This window comes from Peromyscus eremicus, chromosome 13 (assembly GCF_949786415.1).
Source record: "Peromyscus eremicus chromosome 13, PerEre_H2_v1, whole genome shotgun sequence".
NCBI classification, from domain to species: Eukaryota; Metazoa; Chordata; class Mammalia; order Rodentia; family Cricetidae; genus Peromyscus; species Peromyscus eremicus.
The window spans coordinates 3,089,824-3,115,806 of NC_081429.1; the positions used below are offsets into that span (position 1 = coordinate 3,089,824).

The 25,983-nt window shown below is 47.6% G+C and overlaps 1 protein-coding gene, 1 non-coding gene and 1 pseudogene across 2 annotated transcripts; 1 reads left to right on the forward strand and 2 right to left on the reverse strand.

Moving 5' to 3' along the window:
- Positions 1 to 6,146: 6,146 nt before the first annotated feature.
- LOC131923598 (pre-mRNA-splicing factor CWC22 homolog) lies at positions 6,147 to 15,145 on the reverse strand (annotated as a pseudogene).
- Positions 12,042 to 12,145, reverse strand: LOC131923753 (U6 spliceosomal RNA). Its single transcript, XR_009382687.1, has one exon. It is a non-coding gene; the product is annotated as a U6 spliceosomal RNA (small nuclear RNA).
- A 5,971-nt stretch (positions 15,146 to 21,116) lies between the features above and the next one.
- On the forward strand, positions 21,117 to 24,049 carry LOC131923333 (intestinal-type alkaline phosphatase). Its single transcript, XM_059278326.1, has 11 exons — positions 21,117 to 21,186; positions 21,270 to 21,386; positions 21,500 to 21,615; positions 21,801 to 21,975; positions 22,053 to 22,225; positions 22,393 to 22,527; positions 22,608 to 22,680; positions 22,805 to 22,939; positions 23,019 to 23,210; positions 23,419 to 23,532; positions 23,618 to 24,049. The coding sequence occupies exons 1-11, from the start codon at positions 21,117 to 21,119 to the stop codon at positions 24,013 to 24,015; spliced, it is 1,698 nt and encodes a 565-aa protein (XP_059134309.1). The 3' UTR covers positions 24,016 to 24,049.
- Positions 24,050 to 25,983: the final 1,934 nt, after the last annotated feature.

A 25,983-nucleotide genomic window follows, 5' to 3' on the forward strand; every position in this document is an offset into this window, starting at 1 on the left:
TTTGGCCACTCCCACTGTGGCCTGCAGAGCTGTTTACATTTGTAGGTGTTGACATGAGTCCCTCCATTTTGATTCTGACGTCATCACGCCTGCATTTGGTGTCGCCACTGTTTTGTTGTTGTTTGTTAGACATTCTGACAGGTGTGTAATACAAGGTGTCTCTCATGCTCTTCTCTGGTTGTACTGTCATCCTTGACTACAATCAGTCCAGCTTTCCTGAAAATTTTCTTCACATGCCTAGGCGGGGCTGGATGGCAGGCACACACTACCTGTCAACGATCAAAGGAATGTGTCATCCACAAAGTCTGTGGATACAATCCAGCCACATGCAGTCACCTGGGCCCCTGCCTCCACTCCATGCCCGAGTCACATTACTGCTGACAGTCCTGCTTCTGGGGTCCAGGGATTGTGTGACAGCAACAGTTCTGCTGTAGACTTGGAGATGTAGCTCCTTCCTTCCATGAGTGGGTAACCCTCACCTGGGCGTCTGATGGGCAGATACTAGGCATCAGTTAATCAGTGGGGTGGGGGGATGCTGATGTCATCGCAGCCCCAGCTTATCCAGAGTGGCGGTGACTCTCGTCGCTGTGATGGACCATGTCTCACCCCAGGCCAGGACTGCCTGTGAATTTCTACAGCCAAGGAAGGAGGCTAGGCCACCCCTCTCTCCTTCCCAGCCTGCCTCACTGAGGGGCCTCCGGAAAGTCTGTCACGGGCAGCTTGAGCAACTGGATGCACGGGGTCCTGGTTATGGATGACCATGAAGGAGTGAGTGCTCAGAGCAACAGAAGCTGGCCCATCTGCAGGCCTTGTGCGACACCCCAGGAGCAATTTAGACATAATTGTTAAGAACAAGAGGATGAGGTGAATGTAAATGGGATAAACAATTTATAATGTACCCGTCGTGTTGCTGGGGTCAGCGGCTCACCACTCTAAGTACGGGAGTTGTAGGAACGAATCAGGCTTATTCAAGGGCTGTCAGTCATGAGCATGGAGGGGCTCGGGAGCTCAGAGAGCTCCTATAGGGAAGGAGAAGCAGGGCAGGGAGGATGCATTCTGAAGTCTTCCTCATCTAGGGCATGAGCCTCGTTTTAAGCCCTGGTTGGAACATTAGAGTGGCCCTCAGTCTCGTGCATTTGGGCCTGCCTCTCTAGCCCAGGCTGGCATGGGGCTCACTACGGAGCTCGCTCTGGTCTCAAACTTGCCCCGCTCCTCCTGCCTCAGCTGCCCCAGTTCTGGGGTCACATAAGGCATGCACCACTCCCAGACAATTACAACCTTCCCCTTCTACGTGGGACCTCTCATCAGCAAAGCATCAGGAAGGGCTGGACGGGCCAGGGGAGGAGGCAGCAAAGGGCACCCCTGTACATTTGCGGTTTCAGAACCTTTCCAGGGCAGCAGTGGTGATGGGTGTTAAGAGACAGTGTTGCTCTTGTCAAGGACCAGCACGCACGTCAGACAGCTCACAGCTAACTAATTCCAGCTCTCAGGAACCTAACACCCTCTTCTGGCCTCCTTGGCTACCTTCACTCACACATGTACTCACACACTTTAAATCTTTTTAAAAATGTCCCAAACCAAGCCTGGTGGAGATGCCAATAATCCCAGTATTCAGGATACTGAGGCAGGAGGATGACAAATTATAGGCCAACTAGGATAAATAGTAAAACTTTGTCTCAAAACAAATAAACAAACAAAAAAAAACATACACACACAAACAAAAAAAAAACTTTTTCAGTAACTTGAAATCTTAAGGTCATATTATATTAAATTAAGTCATATTCATTAGATAGCTAGGCTATTTCTGGGTTTTGGTTTGTTGGTTTGTTTGTTTGAAGACAGGATCTCAGGATGTAGCTCTGGATGTCCTGGAACTCCCTCTGTAGACCAGGCTGGACTCAAACTCACAGAGATCCACTGTTGGGGGGCCCAAAACAGCTTGACCACACAGCAGCCATGACAGGTTTAGGGGCCCAGACACAGCTGCGTAACAGGCTTATTGACAGGCAGGACCCAGATCCGGGAAAAGTCATAAGTAACACTACCCAGGGATCCACCCAGGGATGGGCCAGCATCTCAGGGGAAGGACTTGACATCCCAAACATTCCAATCATTAGGTAAGATTAGATAAGATCGCTAGAGGTCCCTGAGTCTAGCACACACCTATTTTCCTTTTACAGATACCCCTAGACAAATGTCAGCCAATCAGGATCCTGAACCCTAGAAATCTCCCCTCTCCGCCTTCTGCTATGATAAAAATCCTACCCCGCCTGGGCTCAGGACTCTCTGCTCTCATTGCTGCATCGGACAGAGTCCCGTCTCCGAGCTTGAAATCAAGGCTTTTTGCTTTTATATATGGGATTCAGTCTCTGTGGTGGTCATTTGGGGGTCCCCGAAATCTGGGCATAACCTCATCTGTCTCTGCCTCCCAAGTGCTGGGATTAAAGCCCGGCTGACCATTTCTAACTAAGTTAAATTCCTAGCAAGGCATCATGGTGCACATCTGTAGGGAAGCTGGGACAAGAGACTGTCCTTAAGCTTGAGGTCTTGTCTCAAAAACATACAAATAATAAAAATAAAATTCTAAAGTTCAATTACTAAGCTTAAGTTCAGGGTTTACATAGTTTTTATTAAATTTCTCTGTTTTGTGTGTGCACACAAGCGTGCCTTTGGGCCACAGTGCATGTAAGGAGGCCAGAGGACATCCAACTGGTCTATTTTTTTTTTTAAGACAGGGTTTCTCTGTGTAGCTCTGCACCTTTCCTAGAACTCACTCTGTAGAGCCCAGGCTGGCCTTGAACTCACAGAGATCCACCCGAGTGCTGGGATTAAAGGTGTGTTCGAGGCGGTGGTGGCGCACGCCTTTAATCCCAGCACTCGGGAGGCAGAGGCAGACGGATCTTTTTGAGTTTGAGGCCAGCCTAGTCTACAGAGCGAGATCCAGGAAAGGCGCAAAGCTACACAGAGAAACCCTGTCTCTAACCACCCCCCTAAAAAAAAATAGGGGCTGGAGAAATGGCTCAGAGGTTAAGAGCACTGGCTGCTCTTCCAGAGGTCCTGAGTTCAATTCCCAGCAACCACATGGTGGCTCACAACCATCTATAGTGAGATCTGGTGCCTTCTTCTGGTGTGCAGGCAGAACACTGTATTAAAAAAAAAAAAAAAAAAAAAAGGTGTGTGCCACCACTGCCCGACTCCAATAGGTCTTGATTCTTCTTGATTCTTTCCACCCCGTGGCTCTCAGAGATCAAACTCAGGTCACTGAATTCAAAAGCATCTTTACCTGCTAAGCTATCTCCTAGTCCCTTTGTTTTTATATGATATGAAAAATAGACCAATATATTTTGATCTGTAAGAAAACTCGTTCTGTTTCCATTTGAAAGTTGTGTTATAGACAAGCATGGTGGTACATGTCTATAATCGCAGCATTCAGGAGAGGGAGACGGAGGCAGGAGGACTGCTGCCTTTGAGACCAGCCTGGTTTATATAGTGAGTTCCAGGCCAGAGTGAAACGTCAGACCCCTCCAAAGAAAGGAAAGAAATGGAAAGAAGAGAATTTCTTTTTTAAAGATATATTTCATTATTGTTTTTAGCTATGTGTCTCTGTGTGGTTATACACACAGGTACCTGAGGAGCCCAGAGGGGTCAGATCCCCTGGATCTGGAGTTACAGTTGGCTGTGAGCCGCCCAAGTGTGGTTGCTGGGAACTTGGGTCCTCTGCAGGAGCAGTGCTCCTTGAACTGCTGAGCCAGCTCTCCAGCCACGTAGGGAGGAGAATTTCTTTTTTTCCTCTTTCAAAACAGGATTTCTTTGTGTAGCCCTGTCTGTCCTGGAACTCACTCAGTAGACCAGGCTGGCCTCAAACTCACAGAGATCCACCTGCCTCTGCCTCCTGAGTGCTGGGATTAAAGGTGTGCGCCACCACCGCCCGCAAGGGGAATTTCTAATAATTATAACACAGTGTTAGTCTCCAGAATGACTATTACAAAAACTGAAAATAAGAAGGGAAATGGCCCTGTGTGTGAGGAAAGTGAGACATGGCTTTTCAAAGGAGTCTCTGAAATGCAAAGATTTACCCAGAAACAAGAAATTATGTTACCTTTTGAGATAGGTTCTCACTTAGCTTAGGCTGGCCTCAAACTCCCTATGTGGCAGAGGATAGCCTTGAACTTCTGATCTTCATGTATCCATAACCTGAATGCTGGAATTGCAAGGATACACCTCCACACCCCTGTGCATGCCTGGCAGGCACTCTTCTGGTTTATCTACAGTCCTTGTCCCTTGTCCAGTTGTTTTTTAATCCTAAATCGTGAGTGCAGGACAGTGGCCTCTTACGGCTTAAAAACAGTAAGAATAGCTTTAACCACGTGTTATGAATTGGCTGGGTCAGGATTTACTGGGATATCAGCTCAAAAGCAGAAAGAAGCTGACTAAGCAAGTGAACAGGCTACCGACTCGGCGGCAGGAGCAGAGGTAAGGCAGGGCTGGGCTACTAGGCAGCAGCATCTCACTACCCACCGGCTAGTTTCACAAGATGGTTCGCTTCTCTGTGCAAGCATCCCAGACTTGAGATCTGTGGTCAATGGGCAATTGATCTGATCCAGGAGCTGCTGAGTTACTCTTATGACCAGCATTACCATATTGCACAAATGTCTTGGCTTCATGGTCTAGCCTGGGCTTTATGAGGGACTAGGGCTGAGAAAACACAGGGCAGATGAAGAAACACACATAATCCAAAGGCATTGTTCACCCTATGTTCTAGTCTTTAGCATAAGATTTTGATTTTTTTATTCATCAATTTATTTATTTTGATAGATCAAGACAGGGTCTCACTATGTAGCCCAATTGGTCTCAAACTCCTTATCCTCCAGCCTGTCTCCTGAGTGCTAGGATTATGGACCACCACATCCATGTTTGGTCTGTTCAGAATAGGAAATTGTGAAAAGTTTTTATCTTTTAAGCAATCAGCCTAGAAATCTAAGGAGATTTAAGATTTTATTATTTTGTGTGCAAATTTTTTTCCTTTGAGACAAGGTCTTTCTATTATTCTACTGTGGCTGTCCTGGAACTCACTCTGTAGACTAGGCTGGCCTTGAACTCACAGAGATCTGCCTGCCTCTGCCTCCCAAGTGCTGGGTTTAAAGGCTTGAGCCACCACACCTGTCCCACTTTTGTTTTTTAAATAGAATCTCATGTAGCCCAGGCTGGCTTTGAACTTGATATCAATTGAGGATGACCTTGAATTCATATCTTCCTACTTCTACCTTCCTGGTGCTGGGATCACACAGGTGTGTCACCATGCCTGGAGTGCCCTTCTGATGTTGTCTTTCAAAATGGCCCTAGTTAACCAAATGCTTTAGCTGGGCAGAGACAGAAGCAGGCAGATCTCTGAGTTCAAGGCCAGCCTGCTCTACTGAGTGAGTCAGAACAACCAGGACTACACAGAAGCCCTGTTTTGGAAACAAACAAAAAACAACTGAGTGCTTTAGACTTTTCATCTACTTGACAAACTTCCCCAAGTCAAAATTTCCCTTGTTCTAGTTCTTAATTTTTAAATTGCAGCTATTTATTCCTCTGTGTGTATGTGTTTGTGTGTGTGCCCGTGTGCACATAAATGTGCATTCCATAGCACAAGTGTAGGGGTCAAAGGACAACTCTGTGGAGTCTGTTCTCTCTGCCTTTACCTGGGTTCCGGGGATTGAACTCAGGTTGTCAGGCTTGGCAGCAAACACCTTTACTCACTGAGCTGTCTCATCAGCCTCCTTGTCTACAATGAATTTTGGGATTTGCAGAGGGCCCTTAATAGTCCAAAAGACACGTATTAGATTTGCACTTATATGAATGAATTTTTTGTATGAATGGAGTTTTGAATGCATTAATATATTATTCAAAATTTATGAGTCATAAATTATAAGTCTGTATCTTGGTTTATATTAACAGTCATAATTCTGTTGCACAAATCCTAAATGGTCTTCTAATAAAAACCCAAAGCCAGATATTGGGGTAAATGCTGAAAGATCAGAGGAAACAAGCCACAGCCACTTCTCATCTCCTTAACTCCTTAGCCAAAAAGGGAAAAATCCTGTCTCCACGAATCCTCAGACTGAATGCCCCTGCGTCCTCAGCCGAAAGGACTGAGTTCTCTCTCTCTGCTTCTTCTTTGATTCACCATGCTTGTCTTCCAGCATTCTGTACGTCTTGGTCTCAGCCATTCCCAACTCTACTGTAACTATTTTCCTGTGAAGAAAGGCTTCTCTCATTACATACTTGGCTAGGGGATCTCTCCAGTCAGCATTTCGTGGATTTTGTGCTCTGTGTCTCTCAGACCTTGCTCTCTCAGTCCTCCCTTCCTTTCTTGTATCTTTAGCTGACACAGAGGTCTGACTGCTGGACGATGAGGAGTCGCTCCCTTCACTGGAAGAGTCTGAGCTGCTCTTGCTGCTGTTAGAATCTGAGTCAGAGGAATCAGACTCCGAGGAGGACCTTGAAGACAAAGAGGTTGTGGTGTGTGTGGGGGGTCTTTTGCTCAGCTTCTGGTTTCTGGGCTACAGTGACTTGGGTATATTTTTCAGATGCTCTCACAGCTCATCCGTTAAACCTCGAGACCTATTGAAGTGAAAAGTTGATGGCCAACCAGTATTCTGTGGGTTGTCTTGAGGGAACAGCCCTTCAAAGAATGGCCGTAGAGTTCCACCCTTTAACCGTGCACTCAGTTTAAGGAGACCCATGTATTCACATAGTTCCTGGAAAAATATTTTGACAAGAATTCTACTAGATGATGTAGTGGTTTCCTCACTAAACTTTATACAGTCAAGAACACTCCCTGGAAGTGAATCAGTGTAGAAAGGTGAGCAAACATCTCAGCAATGTTCCTCAATTTGTTTGTTTCTAAGCAATGGATGGTGTCATACTGTTCTTTGAATATACTTTCAAAGGATTCCATGTATTCTTTTTTTCAGCATGCAAACCCGCCCAGCTAACAAGCCAACATTTTTCATAGGTCCTTTGTTGGGCACAGTAATCAAGTACCATGTTGCAGAGCTCTTGTGTTTGGATCTCAGCAAACTCCATTTTCAGCACCTTGTGTGTGCACTCTTCAAAATCTAAACTTGACTGAAGAGCAAGATGGATCGTATGGTGAAATGAGACTAGATTGATTTCTGTTTTGTCATGAATGGTTACTTTTTGTCCTCCCTCCTCTTCTTCTCTCTCCTCTTCCTCCTCCTCGTCTTCACTACTCCAGCTTCTTGGTCTGTGTTTGAATCACTGTTTCCTTCATCAGGAATTTCCTTTTTAATGGCTTTGTACTTCTCTTCGTTCTCCATAAAACTAGGATCCATCTTGAAAACAATGAGAACATCTTCTGGATTGCAGTCATCCCCCAAGGGGAGCATATGAGTGAACTGATCAACCTCTTCCACTAAATCAAGTGCATCCAGAATGACAGGGTTGTCCTTGAATCTGTCCTTCCATACAGCAAACATCACTTCAGTCATGTACTGAACTCTTTGTCCATCTCAGACTCATGTAGACTGTCTCCCAGGCGTTCAAAGACAGCATAGATTCCTCTTGGTGACAACGGGGCTAATTTGAGGCCACACTCCTTGAGGAAAGCAACGGCTACCTCGATGCTGTCACCTGCTGGTCTCTCCAGCAGCAAAGTGAGCATCTCCAGGCACAGAACCTCATGTGCCACATTTTGGTTAATAAGATGTGCCACAAACTTTGAAGCAGTCAGGCAAAGTTGCTTATCATTCCTTCAATATCCTTTCCGGAAATTAAGAATTAGTCTCTTGAGGATTAATTCTCCAATTTGTGGGGATTTGGAGTTGATTATTGCCACCAAAGCTGCATGAATATGAGTGAGGATTGGACAAGCACTCTGTGCCTGCGGAACAGACCTGGGCAGCAGTCTCTCCCTCTGGCTATGTTTTCTTGAAGGAGCTCTTGGATAATTGCACTTATATTGGAGATGTTGACCTTGTTAATAAGACCATTGATTGACTTCTTCAGGGCCTCCCAGCTCGTCCTCTGGTAAGCTAGGCTGTTTTTATCTGTGATCTGTTCCTGCATCATCCTGAATACATGCTCCCCCAGTTCAGGTGAGCAGTGGATCCAGCTCATCCTTCTGCTTCTTCATGGTAGGTTCTTCCTGAGTAGAACTCTGGGTGACTGCTTGTTCTGGGCTCCTTCTTCCATGAGATGGGGATTTCTGGAACATTTTCTGATCTGCATCTCTTTCTTTGTCTGCATTTTTCTCGGTCCCTACTTTGTGGTTCCACACTGTCATGGTAAGAATGCCCTTTTCTTTAATGCCCACAGTCTGACCGGCTGTAGTCAGAGTAATCTCTCCTGGGGGGACCTTTCTTGTTCTGCATGTCTGTCTTCTGGGGAGGAGTTCTGGTGGTATGAACTGTGGCTCTCCCTTCTGTCATGAGCAGAGGAGTGTGTCATGTGTATCACACTACTTTTCATCTTCTAGTGTCCGTTGGCCACATAAACTAGATTCCTCAAGTTGTTCAAGAAACAAGTACTCAATGGTCTGAGTTCCTTGGCAGTTTTCTTTTTCTGTCTCCACACATCACCACTACCGAATCCTCAGGCAGAAAAGGGGAGATTCTGTCTCCATGAATCCTCAGACTGAATGCCTCTGAGTTCTTAGCTGAAAGGACTGAGCTCCTGTCTCCTTCTGCCTTATATTCCTTTCTCCGTCCAGCCATATCATTTCCTGTCTCAACCTCCTAGTGCTGGGATTAAAGGCAAGTGACCCCAAGTACTGGGATAAAAAGTGTGAGCCATCACTGCCTAGCTCTGTTTCTCTTTTAGACTGAATTAATCTCATGTAATCTAGGGTGGCCTTGAAATCACTGAGATCCAGACAGATCTCTGTGTCTAGGATTGCTAGGATTAAAGGTATGTGCCACCATTGCCTGGCCTCTATGTTTAATCTAGTGACTGGCTCTGTCCTCTGATCTTCAAGCAAATTTTATTTGTTAGATACAAACAAAATATCAGCACATAATTCTAATGTCCATCTTTCTTGATCTCACAATGTAGCCCCAGCTGACCTGGAAGTTGCTATACAGTCCAGGTTGGCCTTGAACTCTTGGTGAGCCTTTTTCTGCCTCCTGGAGGCTACAGAATAATGAATGTTTTTCATTGTGAAATATCAGATCTTTCTGTATCGATGGTTTTGTTGGGTTCAATTACTTTATTCTTTTTTGTTGTTGTTGTTTGTTTTTTGAGACACGGTTTCTCTAGGTTGTTTTGGTGCCTGTCCTGGATCTCGCTTTGTAGACCAGGCTGGCCTCGAACTCACAGAGATCCGCCTGGCTCTGTCCCTCTCCCCAGTCAGTGCTGGGATTAAAGGCTTGTGCCACCAATGCCCAGCAAGAAATGTGAATTTTTAATAACTTCAGACTGGAGAAGAATTTTCCAGAACTCTATGACAGAAATTGGTGAGTTTATGAAACCACTAACCCAAAGCAGGCAGAAAAAGAATTGATCGGCCGGGCAGTGGTGGTGGTGCACGTCTTTAATCCCAGCACTCGGGAGGCAGAGGCAGGTGGATCTCTGTGAGTTTGAGGCCAGCCTGGACTACAGAGTGAGTTCCAGGAAAGGCTCAAAGCTACACAGAGAAACCCTGTCTGGAAAAACAAAACAATAATAATAATAATAATAATAATAATAATAATAATAATAATTCAATGTGAGATTGAATTCATTAATAAAATAGTTTGGGGAGTTAGGCATGGTGATGCATGCCTGTAATCCCAGTACTGAGAGTCAGAGGCAGCGGGATTGCCATCTTGAGGACAGCAGGAGATTCGCAGTGAGATCCTATCTTGAAAATAGCATCAAGGACAAAATTAAAAGTGAAGAAAGTACCAGGTATGGTTGCCCGAAACTGTAATCCTAGTGCTCAGGAAGTGTGGAAGGGGCCAAAACAGCTTGACCACACAGCTGCCATGACAGAGTTAGAGGTCCAGACACAGCTTCTGTCAGGCAACACCTGGACCCAGGGAAAGCCATAGGCTGATCCCACCCAGTGGGGCTCGCATCTAAGGGGAAATACCTGACAATCCAAACATTCCCTATAACCCTGGACAAATGTCAGCCAATCAGGGTCCTGGACCCTGGAAATCCCCTCACCCCAACCTCTGCTATGATACCTGGGCTCTGGGCTCTCTGCTCTCACTACAGCATCAGAGTCCAAAGCTCTGAGCTTGAAAATAAAGGCTCTTTGCTTTTACATACGGGATTCTGTTTCCATGGTGGTCTTTTAGGGGTCCCCGAGATCTGGGCATAACAGAAATAGGTAGGAGGATTGCCTGAGTTAGAAGCCAGCCTGGGCTACATCATGAGTTTCAGGCCAGATTACTGACTAATACGGTAAACCATGTCTCAAAAGAAAGAAAGGAAAAAGGGAAAAGAAAATAACACAGCTTTAAGTATCCCATTATAGTAACAGAAAGCAGGCAGATAGAAGCTCTCATCATGTAAGTATGATCTCAGAAAACAAACTTGGTGCTATGGCTGGAAATGGCTTATGTATTTTAGGTGTCTCTCCAGGTTTCCCATGTTGAAAGCAATGTAGTCCCTGGTGTGGCAATGGTTAAAGGCAGTGGGACCTTTCAGAGGGAGGACCTGGGGTGAATCCCCAACGCTGGAACGAGAGGAGAGGTCAGGAGTGGGAAAGAGAGGAGAGGAGCAGAGGGGAGTCGGGAGGAGAAAGGGGAGGCAGAAGGAGGTACTAGAGGGAGTCATGATGTCATAGAAGACACCATATCTGGGGGGCATTAATGTAGACGAATTGCTAAACGGCCTTATTAATAAAAAATACTCAGAGCCAGAAATTGGGGTTAAAGCCTGAGAGAGATCAGAGGAATAGGAAAAGCCATAGCTAACCTCACCTCACCAACTCTGCAGCTTCCAAAGCGAGCTACTTCCTGTCTACCCACACCTATATACCTTTCTGTTCTGTCCTCTCATTTGCTCTCTCGGCCCAGCTACATCACTTCCTCTTCCTGCCCAGCTCTGTCACTTCCTGTCTGTGTATACATACCTCCAGACCTCTATGGTTAGTGCTGGGATTAAAGGAGTGTATCACCATGCCTGGCTCTGTTCCCAGTGTGGTCTTGAACTCACAGAGATCCAGACAGATCCCTGCCTCCCAAGTGATAGGATTAAAGGTGTATGTTACTATTACCTGACTTCTATGTTAATGTAGTGGCTGGCTTTTCCCTCTGATCCTCAGGTAAATTTTATTGGGAGACACAGTGTATTGGGGGACACAATACATCACCACATATTAAGGTAATTCTCATGGGATGTGAGTTACTCCTAGAAAGAGGGTTGTCTGTCTGTCTTTGTGTCTTGCCTCTCCCCGTGCTCTGGCTTCCAGTCTGAGGATATGATCTGTCTCTTTGGCATGTTCTTTTGCTGTTATACTGTCATTGGCCCTAAGATCCTCACCAGAGGCCAGAAAACACTGACAGCTTGTCCTTGAATCTCAGAACCCTGAGCTACTTTTCTTTTCTTTTCCTCCTTCCTTCCTTCCTTCCTTCCTTCTCTCTCTCTCTCTCTCTCTCTCTCTCTCTCTCTCTCTCTCTCTCTCTCGTTATTGTTTTAAGGATTATTTGTTTTTATTTGTGTATGTGTATAGAATGTGAATATGTTGTATATGCATTGTTGTAGGTACCCACCAGAGAAAAACTACTCAGACATGGGTTTAACTCGATAAAAAGTCTTTATTAGCCAGTCAGTGACTATACTGGGTTCTTGGGGTCCCAGTGTATCCCAGATCCTTTCTTGGGGTGAGCTTTTAAACACAAAAACCATATCCTGGGTTGACATACTTTAGTTAGCAAGAACAGGCAGCCAAGCTAAGGTCTGGGGGCCTGTTACACACCTCTGTGTGTGTGTGTGTGTGTGTGTGTGTGTGTGTGTGTGTGTGTTCCCATGAATGTGGCCACATGAATGAAGGAGGGATCCTTCTGCCTTATTTGAGTCCCCCCACACACACATACACCAGTGTTCTGAAAAACATGGCATGCTTCACAAATTTGTGTGTCATCCTCTTTCAGGGGACATACTAATCTCTGTATCTGTCCAATTTTAGTGTATGTGTTGCAGAACTGAGCTCAAGACAAGGCCTCTCTTGTTCACTAGAGCTGGCCTAAGAGCTCTAGGTGATTCTCCTGCCTCTGCCTCCGGTCTCCTACTGGAGGTCCCTGGGATTACAGATTCATGCCACACTGTTTGGAATTTCCTGGTTCTGGAGATTTGAACTTGGGTTCTAAGGCTCAGCAACCGTTCCACGAGAGTCACTTTCCCCCTTATTTTCTGTTTTGAGACGAGGTCTCGCTCTGAAGTCTAACTCTTAGCAATCCTCCCGCCTCACCCCTACTCTCCACCAAGTTCTGGAATGAGCCACCACAGCTGACATAAGCCTCTTTTTTCCCCCCAAGCTTTGGGCATTTCACAGCAGTGACAAGAAAGAGCAAGGCTAACATTGGCCGCTCGGCTCAAGAAGGTCAATCTTTGGTTAACGTAGAGTTTTAAAGTTGTGGGTAAAACAAGAAAGTATTCAGAATGGTCCATTTTCCCCTCTGTTTGGCTTTGTTGAAACTGGATCTCTATGCAGCCTAGGCTGGCCCAAAACTCATAATTCTCACCTCCACTGCCCCCTAAACATTGGGGTTCCCTGTTTGTGACACGATGCTCATTGTGTATGAGGGGGTGGACACTGGATTTGAAGGTTAGATACCCTCAGTTGTTCAAAGTCACAAACCCACAAGTCCCTCCCGTAGGAGCACACCGAAAAGAGTGCTGGACGTCTGCCTGTATTTCACTTTTCTTCGCATTAAAAACTCAGAGGTTAAGAGCACTAGATGCTCTTCCAGAGGACCTGGGTTCAATTCTCAGCACTCACATGGCTTGGCCTCCAATATAGTGATGTCTAGAGATGGAGTTTTGTTTTGTCTTGTTGTTTGAGACAAGATGGCCTCAAACTTTGTAGCCAAGATGACCTTGAGCTCCTGACCCTCTTCCCTCCACCACCCAAGTGCTAGGATTAAGATGTGAGCCACCAAGCTCTGAGGCCCTTTGTTAGGGAGTGTAAGAAGGCTGATCTCATTTTGCCATTACCCTTTGAGCTTAGGAAACAGACTGCTTCACCAGAATTGTTTCCTGAACCTCCCATGTCTCTCCCTGGGGCTTTGGTGAGCTGAGGAGATAAATCCTCTGCTAAACAGCAACAGGTTTTTCTAAGCTGTCTGACTCTCTGTATTTCCCTTTTGGAGTCTTCTGGCTGCTAGTTTGATTAGATGGCTATTTGACTATTGTTCACGGTGACCCTTGACCTCTGGTCAAGTGTTTTTAAAATCTTAATATGTTTTAACAAACTCCCCCCATATCAAATTCTAGGTAGTCATTTGACCTAAAGGTAACCTGGAATTATCCACTTGGGGCCCTGTAGAGCCTAGAGATTGCTCACTTGGTAAAAGAGAAAGTGAAATAATTAGGCTTAGCTGGGCACAGGGGCACATCCCTCTAATCCCAGCGTGTGGGAGGCTGAAGAAAGAGGAGCTTGAGCTCAAGGCCAGCCTGGAGTACATAGTGAGTTCCACGCCAGCCTGGGTCCTCCCTTTTCTTCCTTCCTTCCTTTCTTTCTTTCTTTCTTCTCTTTCTTTCTTTCTTTCTTTCTTTCTTTCTTTCGTTTTTTGTTTTTGAGAGGCTGTGCCCAGGTAGCTCTGGCTGGCCTGGCACTTGCTATGTAGACCAGGCTAACCTCAAACTCACAGAGATCTACCTACCTCTGTCAGGGATTAAATCTATGTGCCACCACAGCAGTCAAGGCCCCGTTTTTAAAACCCCCAAACAATGACAAAATACAAATAATTAAGCTTACTTGATGTATTGAATTAAATGGGAAGGTTGTCAAGGAAAAAGTAATGATAAGCCTGGGGAGTTAAATTTGCATAAGTGTGTTTCTAATATGTGTCTCAGAAGTTGGACGAAATTCACATAGATCTGATAGTCTGGCATAGTATCTGCCATAGTCTGTTATCTTCAAGCACATACAGAAGAAATAACTGAATTTCAAGGTTCACAGATGGTTCTTTACTCAGTAATTTCCCAAGTAACCACCAACCTAAAGTGTTTAGTTCTCGAGGAGACCCACGGAAGAGCTTGTGGCAACTTCCTGATGACTTTAAGATAGATCCACAGAACTGCTGAGATGTCCTGGGATGCTTCCCGAGAACCTATTGGTTCTTAAACCTGCCAACCCAAAGGGGCGCAGAGCAAGAGCTCATTAAGGCCAGATGTGTGGTGCACACCAGAGTCCCAGCACTCAGGAGGTGGAGGCGAGGCAGCGGGTTAGAGTTCCAGCCTAGGTTATGAGTCTATAAGTTCTTAAATACAAGAAATTCTTCGGCAGATTTTTCCCTCCCTACCTCCCACTTTGCTCTTTTCTTTTTTTTCTTTTTTCTTTTTTCTTTTCTTTTCTTTTCTTTTTTCTTTTCTTTTCTTTTCTTCCTTCCTTCCTTCCCTCCTTCCTGTCTGTCTGTCTGTCTGTCTTCCAACAGGGTCTCCTGTATCCCAGGCTTTTCTCGAACTCCCAATGTAGCCAAGAGTGACCTGGAACTGATCTTCCTGCCTGTGCTTCCTGCATGCTGGGATTACAAATGTGCACCACTAGGGTGTCTGGGGATTGAACCCAGGGCCCCCTACGTGCTGGGCAAGCACTCTACCAAATGAGCTGTATCTCCAGCCCCACCCCCATATTGTTTGAAGTTTTGTGGGGCTCAGGGAAGCAGGTTTTCATGCCATGTCAGCCAATTCTGAACTGTGTTTGAACACTTGGTCCTCAGCAGATGATGCTGTTGTGGAACCCTTGGAACTCGGGGCCTAAAGGGTGGATGTAGGCCATGGGGTAGAGCCTTGAGGTAGCTTGTCTTGTCTTGTCTCTGCTTCCTGACCTGCCAAGATGTGAGGGGCTTCTACCACACACTCCTGCCACATAAACTCTGCCACACCTTTCTGGCCAAAGTGGACTATATCCCCTTAAGCCCCAGACAACGGTAAGCCTCTTTGCCCTTAAGGTGTTTCTGCTAATGACAGCCATACGTGTGGCCGTCATGACGCCGTGAGAGTGTGATGACATCACCTGTGATGCTCTGCTTAGGAAGCACTGTGCATCCAAACTCAAAGAAGAATAAATGGCGTCAAGTGTGGTGCACACACGAAGGAGAGGTGGAGGCAGGCAGATCTCTGAGTTCAAGGCCAGCTTGGTCTACATAGCAAGTTCCAGGCCAATCATAGCTACACAGTGAGACCCTGTCTCAAAGGAAGAAGGAGGAGGAGGAGGAGGAGGAGGAGGAGGAGGAGGAGGAGGAGGAGGAGGAGACAAACAAATGGCTACATAGAGGTAATCCTTCCTGTGTCCTTACAGCTCAGTCATTGAGCTCCCCCTCCCAGAGGGCGGCGCGGCTCACTGGCAGGGTGTCTGCCCAGTGTGCATGACTTCCTGTGTTTGATCCCCAGCCCTGAAAAAAATAAAGTTGAAATATATAACTAAAGCAGGGACAGTGGTATGGGTTTGGAATCTCAGCAGTTAGTAAGTGGAGGCAGGAAGATCAAGAATTCATGGCACGTACAAGGCTTGGGCTGTAGGAGACTCTTTCTCAAAGACGCAAAAGGGGATGCATGTGTAGTTCAATTGATAAAGTGTTTGTCTAACATGCTAAGTCCTGAGTTTGATCCCCAGCCCTGTATAAACTTGACATGGTGGCACATGCCTATAATGCTAGCACTTGGGAGGACAGAAATTCAAGATTGTCTTCAGCTACATAGTAAGTTTGAGGCCAGCCTGGGATGTGTGAGACCATCTCTAAATAAATAAATAAATAAATAAATAAATAAATAAATAAATAAATAAATAAATAAATTGAAGCAGCCGTGATAGTAGGCACTTGGTTGTGTTTTTTTTTTTCTCTCTCTCATCTCTCTCTTTTTGTTTTGCTTTAGGAGATAGAGGGAGAGGGAGAGAGAGAGAGACAGAGACAGAGAGAGAGACAGAGAGACAGAGAGAGAGAGAGAGAGAGAGAGAGAGAGAGAGAGAGAGAGAGAGAGACTGCGTGGAGGGGAGAGAATATGGAAGGAGAGAGGCAGGTACTTGTTTTTGTTTTGTTTTGTTTTGTTTTTGTTTGCTTGGTTTTCTTTCTTTCTTTCTCTTTTGTTTTTTGTTTTGTTTTGTTTTGTTTTTTCAAGACAGGGTTTCTCTGTGTAGCTTTGTGCCTTTCCTGGAACTCACTCTGTAACCCAGGCTGGCCTCAAACTCACAGAGATCCGCCTGCCTCTGCCTCCCAAGTGCTGGGATTAAAGGCGTGCGCCACCACCGCCCGGTGATAGTAGGTGCTTGTAATCTCAGCACTCATAGGGTTGAGGCAGATGACTGTTAATAGTTAGAGGCCTACCTGGGCTATATAGATACTACAAGGCCAGCCAGAGATATAAGAACTGGTCTCGGTAAGCCAAAAATAAAGAAATACTAAATAAATAAATGCTAGTAAAAGTTTTAGATTCTATTACTCATAGAATAGACAAAAATGGTACAAACTGTGAGAAAATGTTGCTGTAGTTTTCTATTCCCAGTCTGTTGCAGTGGTTTATAATTGACGCCTGCCCGAGTCAAACATACTCCTGGGAATATAATAAAGCTCAGAGGGTGTGTTTTACTAAAACTCATCCATCCCTTGATGGGCCATTCAGACATTTACAGAGGCATTCCATCCCATCAACACCCTCAATCAGTGTGCGTTTGTCATGGTTTGTGTGGTTTGTGTTGCATAGAAGCTTTTCTATCCTGGGCCAACACTGTGACGGTAGTCAAGCTATAAGGAAGCAAGTTTCCTGGTGAAATCTACAGAGACCAGGGAGCTCAATTTCTACACTCATGATAAAGGTGTTCAGTAAGGCATACATAGATGATGGCACCGTTGTGGACCCAATTACCTCTAGTCGCCCAGAAAGGCTGAAAAGACCAGATATATTTTCAACCTGAAAGTGACAAGATGACCCATCCATCTTGTGTCGTACTGCTCAGCCACACAGAGGAGTGGGGGTACCAGTACATGCTTGAGCAAATCTCCAAAGAATTCCACCGAGTGAGAAATCCTAATTCAAAAGATGACAAAGGATTTTATTCCATTGGCACAATTTCTTAGAAATGGCAACATTTTGAAATTACTGGATTAAGGTTTGGGGACAAAGGAAGAGGGTAGGGAAGCCAGTGAAGGGCTGCAGAGGGGTCTAGTGGGTTTAGAGACGTGAGGGAACTTGGCCACGGTAGTGACATGAACCCGCTCAGGTGAAAAAGCTGAGCAGGAGCTGGTACACACCTCTAACCCTAGCACTCAGGAGGCTGAAGCAAGATCACAAGATTCAGGAGTCCGGGCTACGTCGAGAGATGTGAAATAAAGAGATGGAGAAAGGAAGGAGGGAGGAGGGCTGGAGAGGTAGCTCGCTGGTTGAGAGCATATACCACTCTGGCAGAAAACCCAAGCTGGATTCCCAGCACCCAGCTCAGGTGACTCACGACACGTGTAACACTCAGAGGGATCCCGCATTCTCCTCTGGTCTGTGCAGGCCCCTGTACTCACATGCACATACTTACACACATACACACATAACTAAAAATGAAAATAAACATTTTAAAATAACGGAAGGGATTGGGAAACCTGAGCAAAATCTCACATCCCCACACAAATTCACATATGTCATACTAGGGACATGAGAACAGTGTCGGAGGAGTGTATTGCTAAGTCCCCATCCCCTGGTGGTCAGCTCATCTGATTGCTTACAACTATAAATACGAATCTACAATTACGCCAACATTACAATTTCAAAAAGGAATAGAGGCCAGCAAGACGACTCGGCAGGTAAGGGTGCTTGCCACACAAGCTTGGCGACCTGAGTTCAATACCTGAAACCTATATAGAGGTAAGAGGAGAAAACAAACTCCACAGAGGTGTCCTCTGACCCTCATGCGGCAAGAGCACACACAAGATGATGGCGGTGGTGATGATGGTGATGGTGGTGATGATGGTGATGATGTTGATGGTGCTGCTGCTGCTGCTGCTGATGGTGATGGTAATGGTGATGATGATGATGATGATGATGATGATGATGACGATAATGGAAAAAGAATGAGAGGAGGAGGACGCTTACAATTTTAAAGAAAAATGGTGTGTCATGGCTAAACATTTCTTCTGACTGAACACTCATTGCAGAGGCATGAACCTTTAACCTACGACTTTGTTTTTTATTTTTAATGAATTGATTAAGAGTTCCTCTAGTAGCCAATCACCCCTGAACTTTAGTCAAGAATTTTCCTCTCCCAGCACAAAGAAATATTTAAGGAGATGAAAACTCTAATTATTCTGATTTCCTCATTCAATATTGTATCATAGCTTGAATTATCATTGTACCCATTAATATGTGTAATTATTGTGTGGCCATAAAACCATTTATTGATAAACTTGAAAAAATCCATGCCAGCACAGGAAGCAGAGGGAGTGGCTGGAGCGTTGGCAGGAGGCAGGGAGGTGTGCAGTGGTAAGGACTCCCTGCGAAGAGGAGTCTTGAAGAGCTGAGACACTGAACCCACTGGACAAGAGCTCCCCATCTCTCCTCCCCCCAGACCCTGGCTGTGCATTACTCTTCTTTGCTTTCTCTGTTTTGTTTTCATGGACTTCACTAAATGGAAGTTGTTTTATATTTCTTTTTTTTTTTTTTAAGATTTTCTCACACCCCTACCCATTTTTATTTTATGTGTATGGGTGTTTAGGGGTGTGTGTGTGTGTGTGTGTGTGTGTGTGTGTGTGTGTGTGTGTGTTGGGGGCTTCAAAGGCCAGAAGAGGGCATAGAACTGCCCTGGAACTGGATGGAGCAACAGACCTTTGTGAGCTACCATGTGGGTGATAGGAATCAAATCTGGGTCCACTGGAAGAGCAACAAGTACTTTTAAACAACCAGTCATTTTCATGTCCCCTTATTTTCTTTTGAATTACATGTAAGTGTGTGTGAGAATTCGTATGTGTATGTGGGCAATGCAGGCATCCAAGGAAGCCATCAGATCCCTTAGGGCTAGAGTTGCAGGTGGCTATGAACATTTTGACGTGGTATGAGAACTGAACTTGGATCTTGTACAGGAACAGAATGTGCTTGTATCCTCTGAGCCATCTCTCCATCATTTTTCTGTATGTAGAAAAATTTTATGTCTCTTGGTGGTACCCAAGAAGGATGAGACAGTGTTGTACCTTTGTGCTGGGCTGATTTCACTTAGCACAGTTTCCTTGAGGTTCATCCACACTGCAGTGTGAGTCAGGATTCCCTTGGTTCTAATTTTGGTTTGTTTGAGTTTGGTCTGATGGTGGTGGTAGTGGTGGTGGTGGTGGTGGTGATGGTGGTGGTGGGGGTGGTGGTGGGGGGGGTGATAATGGTGGTGGTAGTGATGGTGGGGGTGGGGGTGGGGGTGGTTTTGCCTGTGGGCTTGAACCCAGGCCCTTATGTGTGCTAGGCAAGCACTCTGCTACTGAGCTGCAGCCCCAACCCCATTTTCTCTCTTTCATCTCATGTTGACTTTTTAAATCTTTATTTTTATATTTATTTATTTATAATTTTTGAGACAAAGTCTCATTACATAGCCCTGGCTGACCTGAAACTCACTCTGTAGACTAGGCTGGTCTCAAACTCACAGAGATCCTGCTGCCTCTGCCTCCCAAGTTCTGGGATTAAAAGTGCTCATCATATTGGCTTTTAGCTCATGTGTAGCCATAGCTTCCTTGAACCCAGATCCTCCTGCCTCCAACCCCTGAGTTCTGTAATCACACATGGAAGACCGTCTTTTCTTTTCAGGCTAATGGTATTTGGTTACTTATATGGACCACTTCACGTCCGTTTATCCACCCATCCACCCAAGGACACTTGGTGCGCGTTCCATTTTCCATTGCAGTAGCAAAGCGTCTGACCGTGGGGAGTGAATAAAGAAGGGGCTTCTTTAAGTAGGTTTGGAAGTCCAATGCCCTGGCTGTCGTGTGTGCTCAAATCTCATAAGGGTCCCTTTACTACATCACATGATGAATAGCATCATGATGTGGTCACAGGGGACAGAGAGAAAGATCCCAAGGGAGCCAGAAATGAAGGAGAGGCCAGTGAGCCTTTTATTATAACCACCTCTAGTAGGAACTATGTAGGAGCTCATGAGAAATACAACAACCCCTCCCATGAACATAGCCTCGAATGGCCTAGTCACCTCTCCCTTCCACCCCTTAGATGCTCCATCACCTCCGGGCATCGTCACCACATTAGGGACCAAGCATGCAACATATGCACCAGTCAGGGCACAGGCTCCAGCCATATCCAAGCTATAGTGCACGGTTGCTCCTGACTGTGGCCACTGTGAGTGACGCTCCTTTCTCTGTCTGCGGCCCTGTGTCAAACAAGCAACAAGGAGAAAAATCCCAAGGATTTGCCCAAGTCAAGCTTAACAAGAGGCCAAGTGGACAGCAGGGCACTCAGGGCATTCCGTAGGCTTGTTTTCTTTGTCAGTGTGGCTGCTGGCATCAGGAGGCCAAATAAAAGCCCCTCCCTCATCCAAGCTGTGTCCTTCCAGACCAACCTACCTTCAGCACCTAGAACAAAGCTAGTCCCCCTGACTCGGGAGCAGAGTGATGTGTCTGTACAGGACAGTGTGGGCAACGATGGGTGAGCACCCTGGCAGCATGGGGCACAGGCTCCTTGCCCAGAGGGCAGCTGCACAGCCCCCCACCCTGCCTGGGGAGAACACATAGGCACTTACTCTGTCAGGACCCCGGCCCAAGCGGGTCAGACACACTCTGCCATTTCCTCCAGTAGGGGCAGGGATTCGTTCAGTTCAGTTCACAGGGCAGAGGTGGAGCCAGCGTGGCCACCTGGAGCCAAGGGAGGAACGTGAGATTGTTTGTCTAGGAACAAAGTCTTCCCCTATTTAAGTCCAGGCGGAGTGTGCCTTAGATGGTACCCTGGTGTCCCAGCTCTTCTTCTCTGCAGTCCCACCCCCAGCCCCAGCCATGCAGGGAGCCTGGGTAGTGCTGCTGCTGCTGGGCCTCAGGCCACAGCTGTCACTTAGCGTCATCCCAGGTAATGAGGCTCCTTCCGATGCTTGCTCCTTTCGCACACCTGGGCCTCCATTCTGACCCTTCCTCTGCTATTCTCTTGGCCAGTGGAAGAGGAGAACCCAGCCTTCTGGAACCAAAAGGCAGCCGAGGCCCTGGATGTTGCCAAGAAGCTGCAGCCCATTCAGACGTCAGCCAAGAACCTCATCATCTTCTTGGGTGATGGTGAGCGTTTAAGGCCTGGCCACCCTGGGGCCCTTGCACTACAGGAACCTAAGGCCAGCAGTGGGTCCAGGCAGGCCTGAGGGTTCAGTCTTGACCAGGTTCTGCTCCTTCAGGAATGGGGGTGCCCACAGTGACAGCCACCAGGATCCTAAAGGGACAGTTGGAAGGTCATCTAGGACCTGAGACACCCCTAGCCATGGACCGCTTCCCATACATGGCTCTGTCCAAGGTGAGCACTGGGACACATATCTGGGATGTGGGGAAGGGGCTGACAAGGACCCAGGGAAAGGGTGACAGACAGGACCCTGGAGATTGAGAGCCCAGTTAGGGGTCTGGAATAATGAGCAGGTCCCAGGCTTGGGTGAAGAAATAAATGTCTGCTTTGAGCCCAGCTGAGAGTATCTCTGTCCCCAGACATACAGTGTGGACAGACAGGTCCCAGACAGTGCAAGCACAGCCACAGCCTACCTGTGTGGGGTCAAGACCAACTACAAGACCATCGGTGTGAGCGCAGCTGCCCGATTTGACCAGTGCAACACCACATTTGGCAACGAGGTCGTCTCAGTGATGTATCGTGCCAAACAAGCAGGTGGGTTGGAGCCAGGCTCAGGGCTAGGGACAGGCCTAGGGTGCTGGATGTCTCACCCTGATCTTCGCTGTCTTCAGGGAAATCTGTAGGAGTGGTGACGACCACCAGGGTGCAGCATGCCTCTCCAGCAGGCACCTATGTTCACACTGTGAACCGGAACTGGTATGGGGATGCTGACATGCCCACCTCGGCTCTACAGGAGGGCTGCAAGGACATTGCAACACAACTCATCTCCAACATGGACATTAATGTGAGGAATAAAGGGAAGAGGTTCGAGGAGGGGATGGTCCCAGACAACATGCAGACTGAGCTCCCTGGATCCTCCAGGGTTTCTGAGGGCTCAGTAGTTCCCCTAGACTGGTTGGAAAGGAGGCAGAGACCCCAAAGTCTGCTTTCTTTGATTCTTTCTGACCATAGGTGATCCTTGGTGGGGGCCGAAAATACATGTTTCCTGCAGGAACCCCAGACCCTGAGTATCCAAATGATGTTAACCAGACCGGCACCAGGCTGGACGGCCGGAACCTGGTGGAGGAGTGGCTGTCGAAGCACCAGGTGACGGGGTGTCAGCAATAAGGGCACAGCGGGGACCAGGGAAGGGCTGTGGGCCTTACCAATTGTTTACGTCCCTCTAGGGATCCCAGTATGTTTGGAACCGTGAAGAACTCATTCAGAAGTCCCTGGATCCATCAGTGACATACCTCATGGGTAATGGTCCCACACTCCCTGCATGGGTACCCTTTTAACATCGTGTTTATGTGTACCGTGACCCCACTACCAAGCTTGGTGGTCACTTTTTGGTGGTGAATCATTTATCACTTTTGTCCCTTAGGCCTCTTTGAACCTGTAGACACAAAATTCGAGACACAACGAGACCCCTTGATGGATCCGTCTCTGAAGGACATGACAGAGGCCGCCCTGAGAGTGCTAAGCAGGAATCCCAAAGGCTTCTACCTCTTTGTGGAGGGTGAGTCTCCAGGACCCCATGGAAAGAGGGGACAATGGACAGGGACAGGCTCAAGCTTAAGCTCACTGGCTTCCTGCAGGGGGCCGGATCGACCGTGGTCACCATCTGGGCACAGCTTATCTGGCGCTGACTGAGGCGGTCATGTTCGACACAGCCATCGAGAAGGCCAGCCAGCTCACTAGTGAGAAAGACACGCTGACCATAGTCACTGCTGACCACTCCCATGTCTTCTCCTTTGGTGGCTACACACTTCGGGGGACCTCCATCTTCGGTAGGCCGGGGACAGTGGCGGCTTCCTTTGCATCAGTTAGGCACAGAACTTTCTCTGAGCCTCAGTTTCCCTATCTGTTAAATGAGCAGAAAAGGGCACCTGCCTTGTGGGAATCTAGCAACGACTGAACTACTGGCCAGACAAAGGGTAGGGGAGAGTCTAAACTTCCGTCCTTGGGAGGACTAGGTGTTTCTCTTCTTCTGTGCAGGGCTGGCCCCGCTCAAAGCTCTGGATGGCAAGTCCTATACCTCCATCCTGTATGGCAATGGCCCGGGCTATGTCGGTACAGGCGAAAGACCCAATGTCACCACTGCTGAAAGCCGTGAGTGCCCTGGTGTGGCTTGCCTGAGGGTCAGGCAGGGGGGACTCCGTCAGAGATCCTGTCGCTAAACGTCTTGTCCCTCCAGATAACCCCTCGTACCAGCAGCAGGCGGCTGTGCCGGTGAAGTCGGAGACCCACGGCGGGGAGGACGTGGCGATATTCGCGCGTGGCCCGCAGGCACACCTGGTGCACGGAGTGCAGGAGCAGAACTACATCGCGCACCTCATGGCCTTTGCAGGCTGCCTGGAGCCCTACACCGACTGCGGCCTGGCGCCCCCTGAAGATGAAAGCAGTGCAACCGCCCCGAGCCAGACCTCCACCACCCGCCCGACCACCACCAGCCAGACCACCACCGCCCGCCCGACCACCAACCCTGTCCGGGACAGCGCCGGTAGCCTAGGCCCCGCCACCACCCCGCTAGCCCTGACGCTGCTCGCTGCACCATTGCTGCTGCTGCTACTGGGGGCTGCTGCAGAGTCTTAAACTCCAGTTCCTCCAGGCTCCACCCATCAGGTCCCAGGCCCTCCCCTGGTGCTTCCCTTACCCTGACCTCCCACTAACTTCTCATGGTCCCCTCCCACAGCTGCGTCCTTACCCAGTGCTCCCTGCGTTCTAGCTATGGGCCTAGGACCCTCTGCTAGTGGCCTTAACCCCTATCCCGGTCCAGAGTGGCCGCTTCCAGGGTACCTACCCAGGCATTCACAAGGGGACAGTCACCTCTGTACTAGCAGCCAGCCTCAGACCCTGCAGAGCTCCTCCTTCCGGAGGTACCATGACAACGTGGTCCTGATTCTCCTGGGGCAGTCTGGACTCTCCTTTCTGACCTCAGCCACCAGCTGCTAGCAGAGAAGAGGACTCCAACAATAATTTGTGGAGGACCAAACATGCACCCATCCATTGGTGCTCCCACCAAACGCTGAGGTATCCAGGACTAGGGCACAAGAAGCAGGAAGAGGCTGGTTTCCACCATTCCCAAACCCATTCTGCCGGCAAAAAGGCTGTTGCGCTGGGATCCCCAGCCCACCTTTGGTATAATCCTTTCCCACCCTCACTGGGCCAACTCCACACTCAGAACCCTCCATGAGCCCAACCATACCAATACACAGAAGATTCTGGAGCCACTCAGCCCTCCCATGTCTATTACCCAGCCAGGAAATCCAAGGATCTGCACCCTACCCCATTCTTAGGTCATATCAGGCTGCACCTAAATTTCTGAACTGAGGAAATCCCCTACCTTCCAAGGTCTTCATTCTCCTGGGAGAGGCAAGCCAATAATAAAGTGTTATGCAATGGAATGCCAATAATCGTTTTTTTTTTTTGTTTCAGGGTTCCCCCTCCCCCTCAGCTCAAAACAAAACAAGAGCCTAGTGCCTGCTAGGAACGTGCTCTACCACTGAGCCATATCCCTATCCTCCCCCATCTCCTCCTGCTCCTCCTGCTCCTCTTCCTCCTGTTCTTTCTGAGACTCTGCAGCCCAAGCTGGCCTCAAATTTATGGCAATCCTTTGCTGCAGTCTCCCCAATGCTGGGATTTTCAGTGTGAGCCACACTCCCGGCATTCTAGTAGGTTCTTTGCAGAAGGAAAGCCCGGAGTGCCTGGAGCACAGGGTTCAGGTTGGGAGGGGTGGGTAATGGTGGAGATCAGGCCAGGGGGAGACAGCCAGTTGAGTAAGAATCCTGAACCAAATAAAGGCCTGAGCATCACAGAACAGCAGCGCAAAGAACCCAGGCAGCGGCCATCAGGGAACTTTAGAATGGCAGGGTCAGAAGAGTGCTTGGGATGAAGGATGTAACACTGGGCCAGTGAAGAGGTGTCAAGGGGGAAGAGCTGGGAGGTTTTAGTCCTGTGGTCACCAGCCTTTGAGTAGGATTCAGACCAGTCCTGACTCGGGATGTGGAACTTTGGTTGTTTCAAGAGACATGCAATCTTTTCTTTTGCCTTTCTTTCTTTTCTGTTTTTTCAGGGGCGTGTGTGTGTGTGTGTGTGTGTGTGTGTGTGTGTGTGTGTGTGTGTGTAGAGGTAGGAGTTGGTCAGCTAGAGGGGAGGGTGCAGACCCTAATCATCTCTGACCTGCACTGGGAACTTTGTGGAACACCACCCAGTGCAGTCATGCTTGGTACCTATCTAACCTGCCCAGTGCAGACATTGCAGAGAATTACCTAGAGGTGGAATCAACTGTGCTTCCCAGTAAATTTTGCAGCATTACAAATTTATTTGTACATTTATGAAGGTACAAAAACACACTTTGCTCTCACTGGCATATTAGGAGAATTGAATATGTTTCCTTGTTTGCTAAAATCCTGATTTAACACTGTGAAACATCAATTTGAAGGCCCGGCTCTCAGAGTAGTTTGTTTCAATTCCGGATTTTAGTGTCTGTCGTGAAAATATGGGGGCTGAGAAGGCGTTGTTAGCAGAGCCTCCAGAATCATCATAGTGGTTTTTAAATTC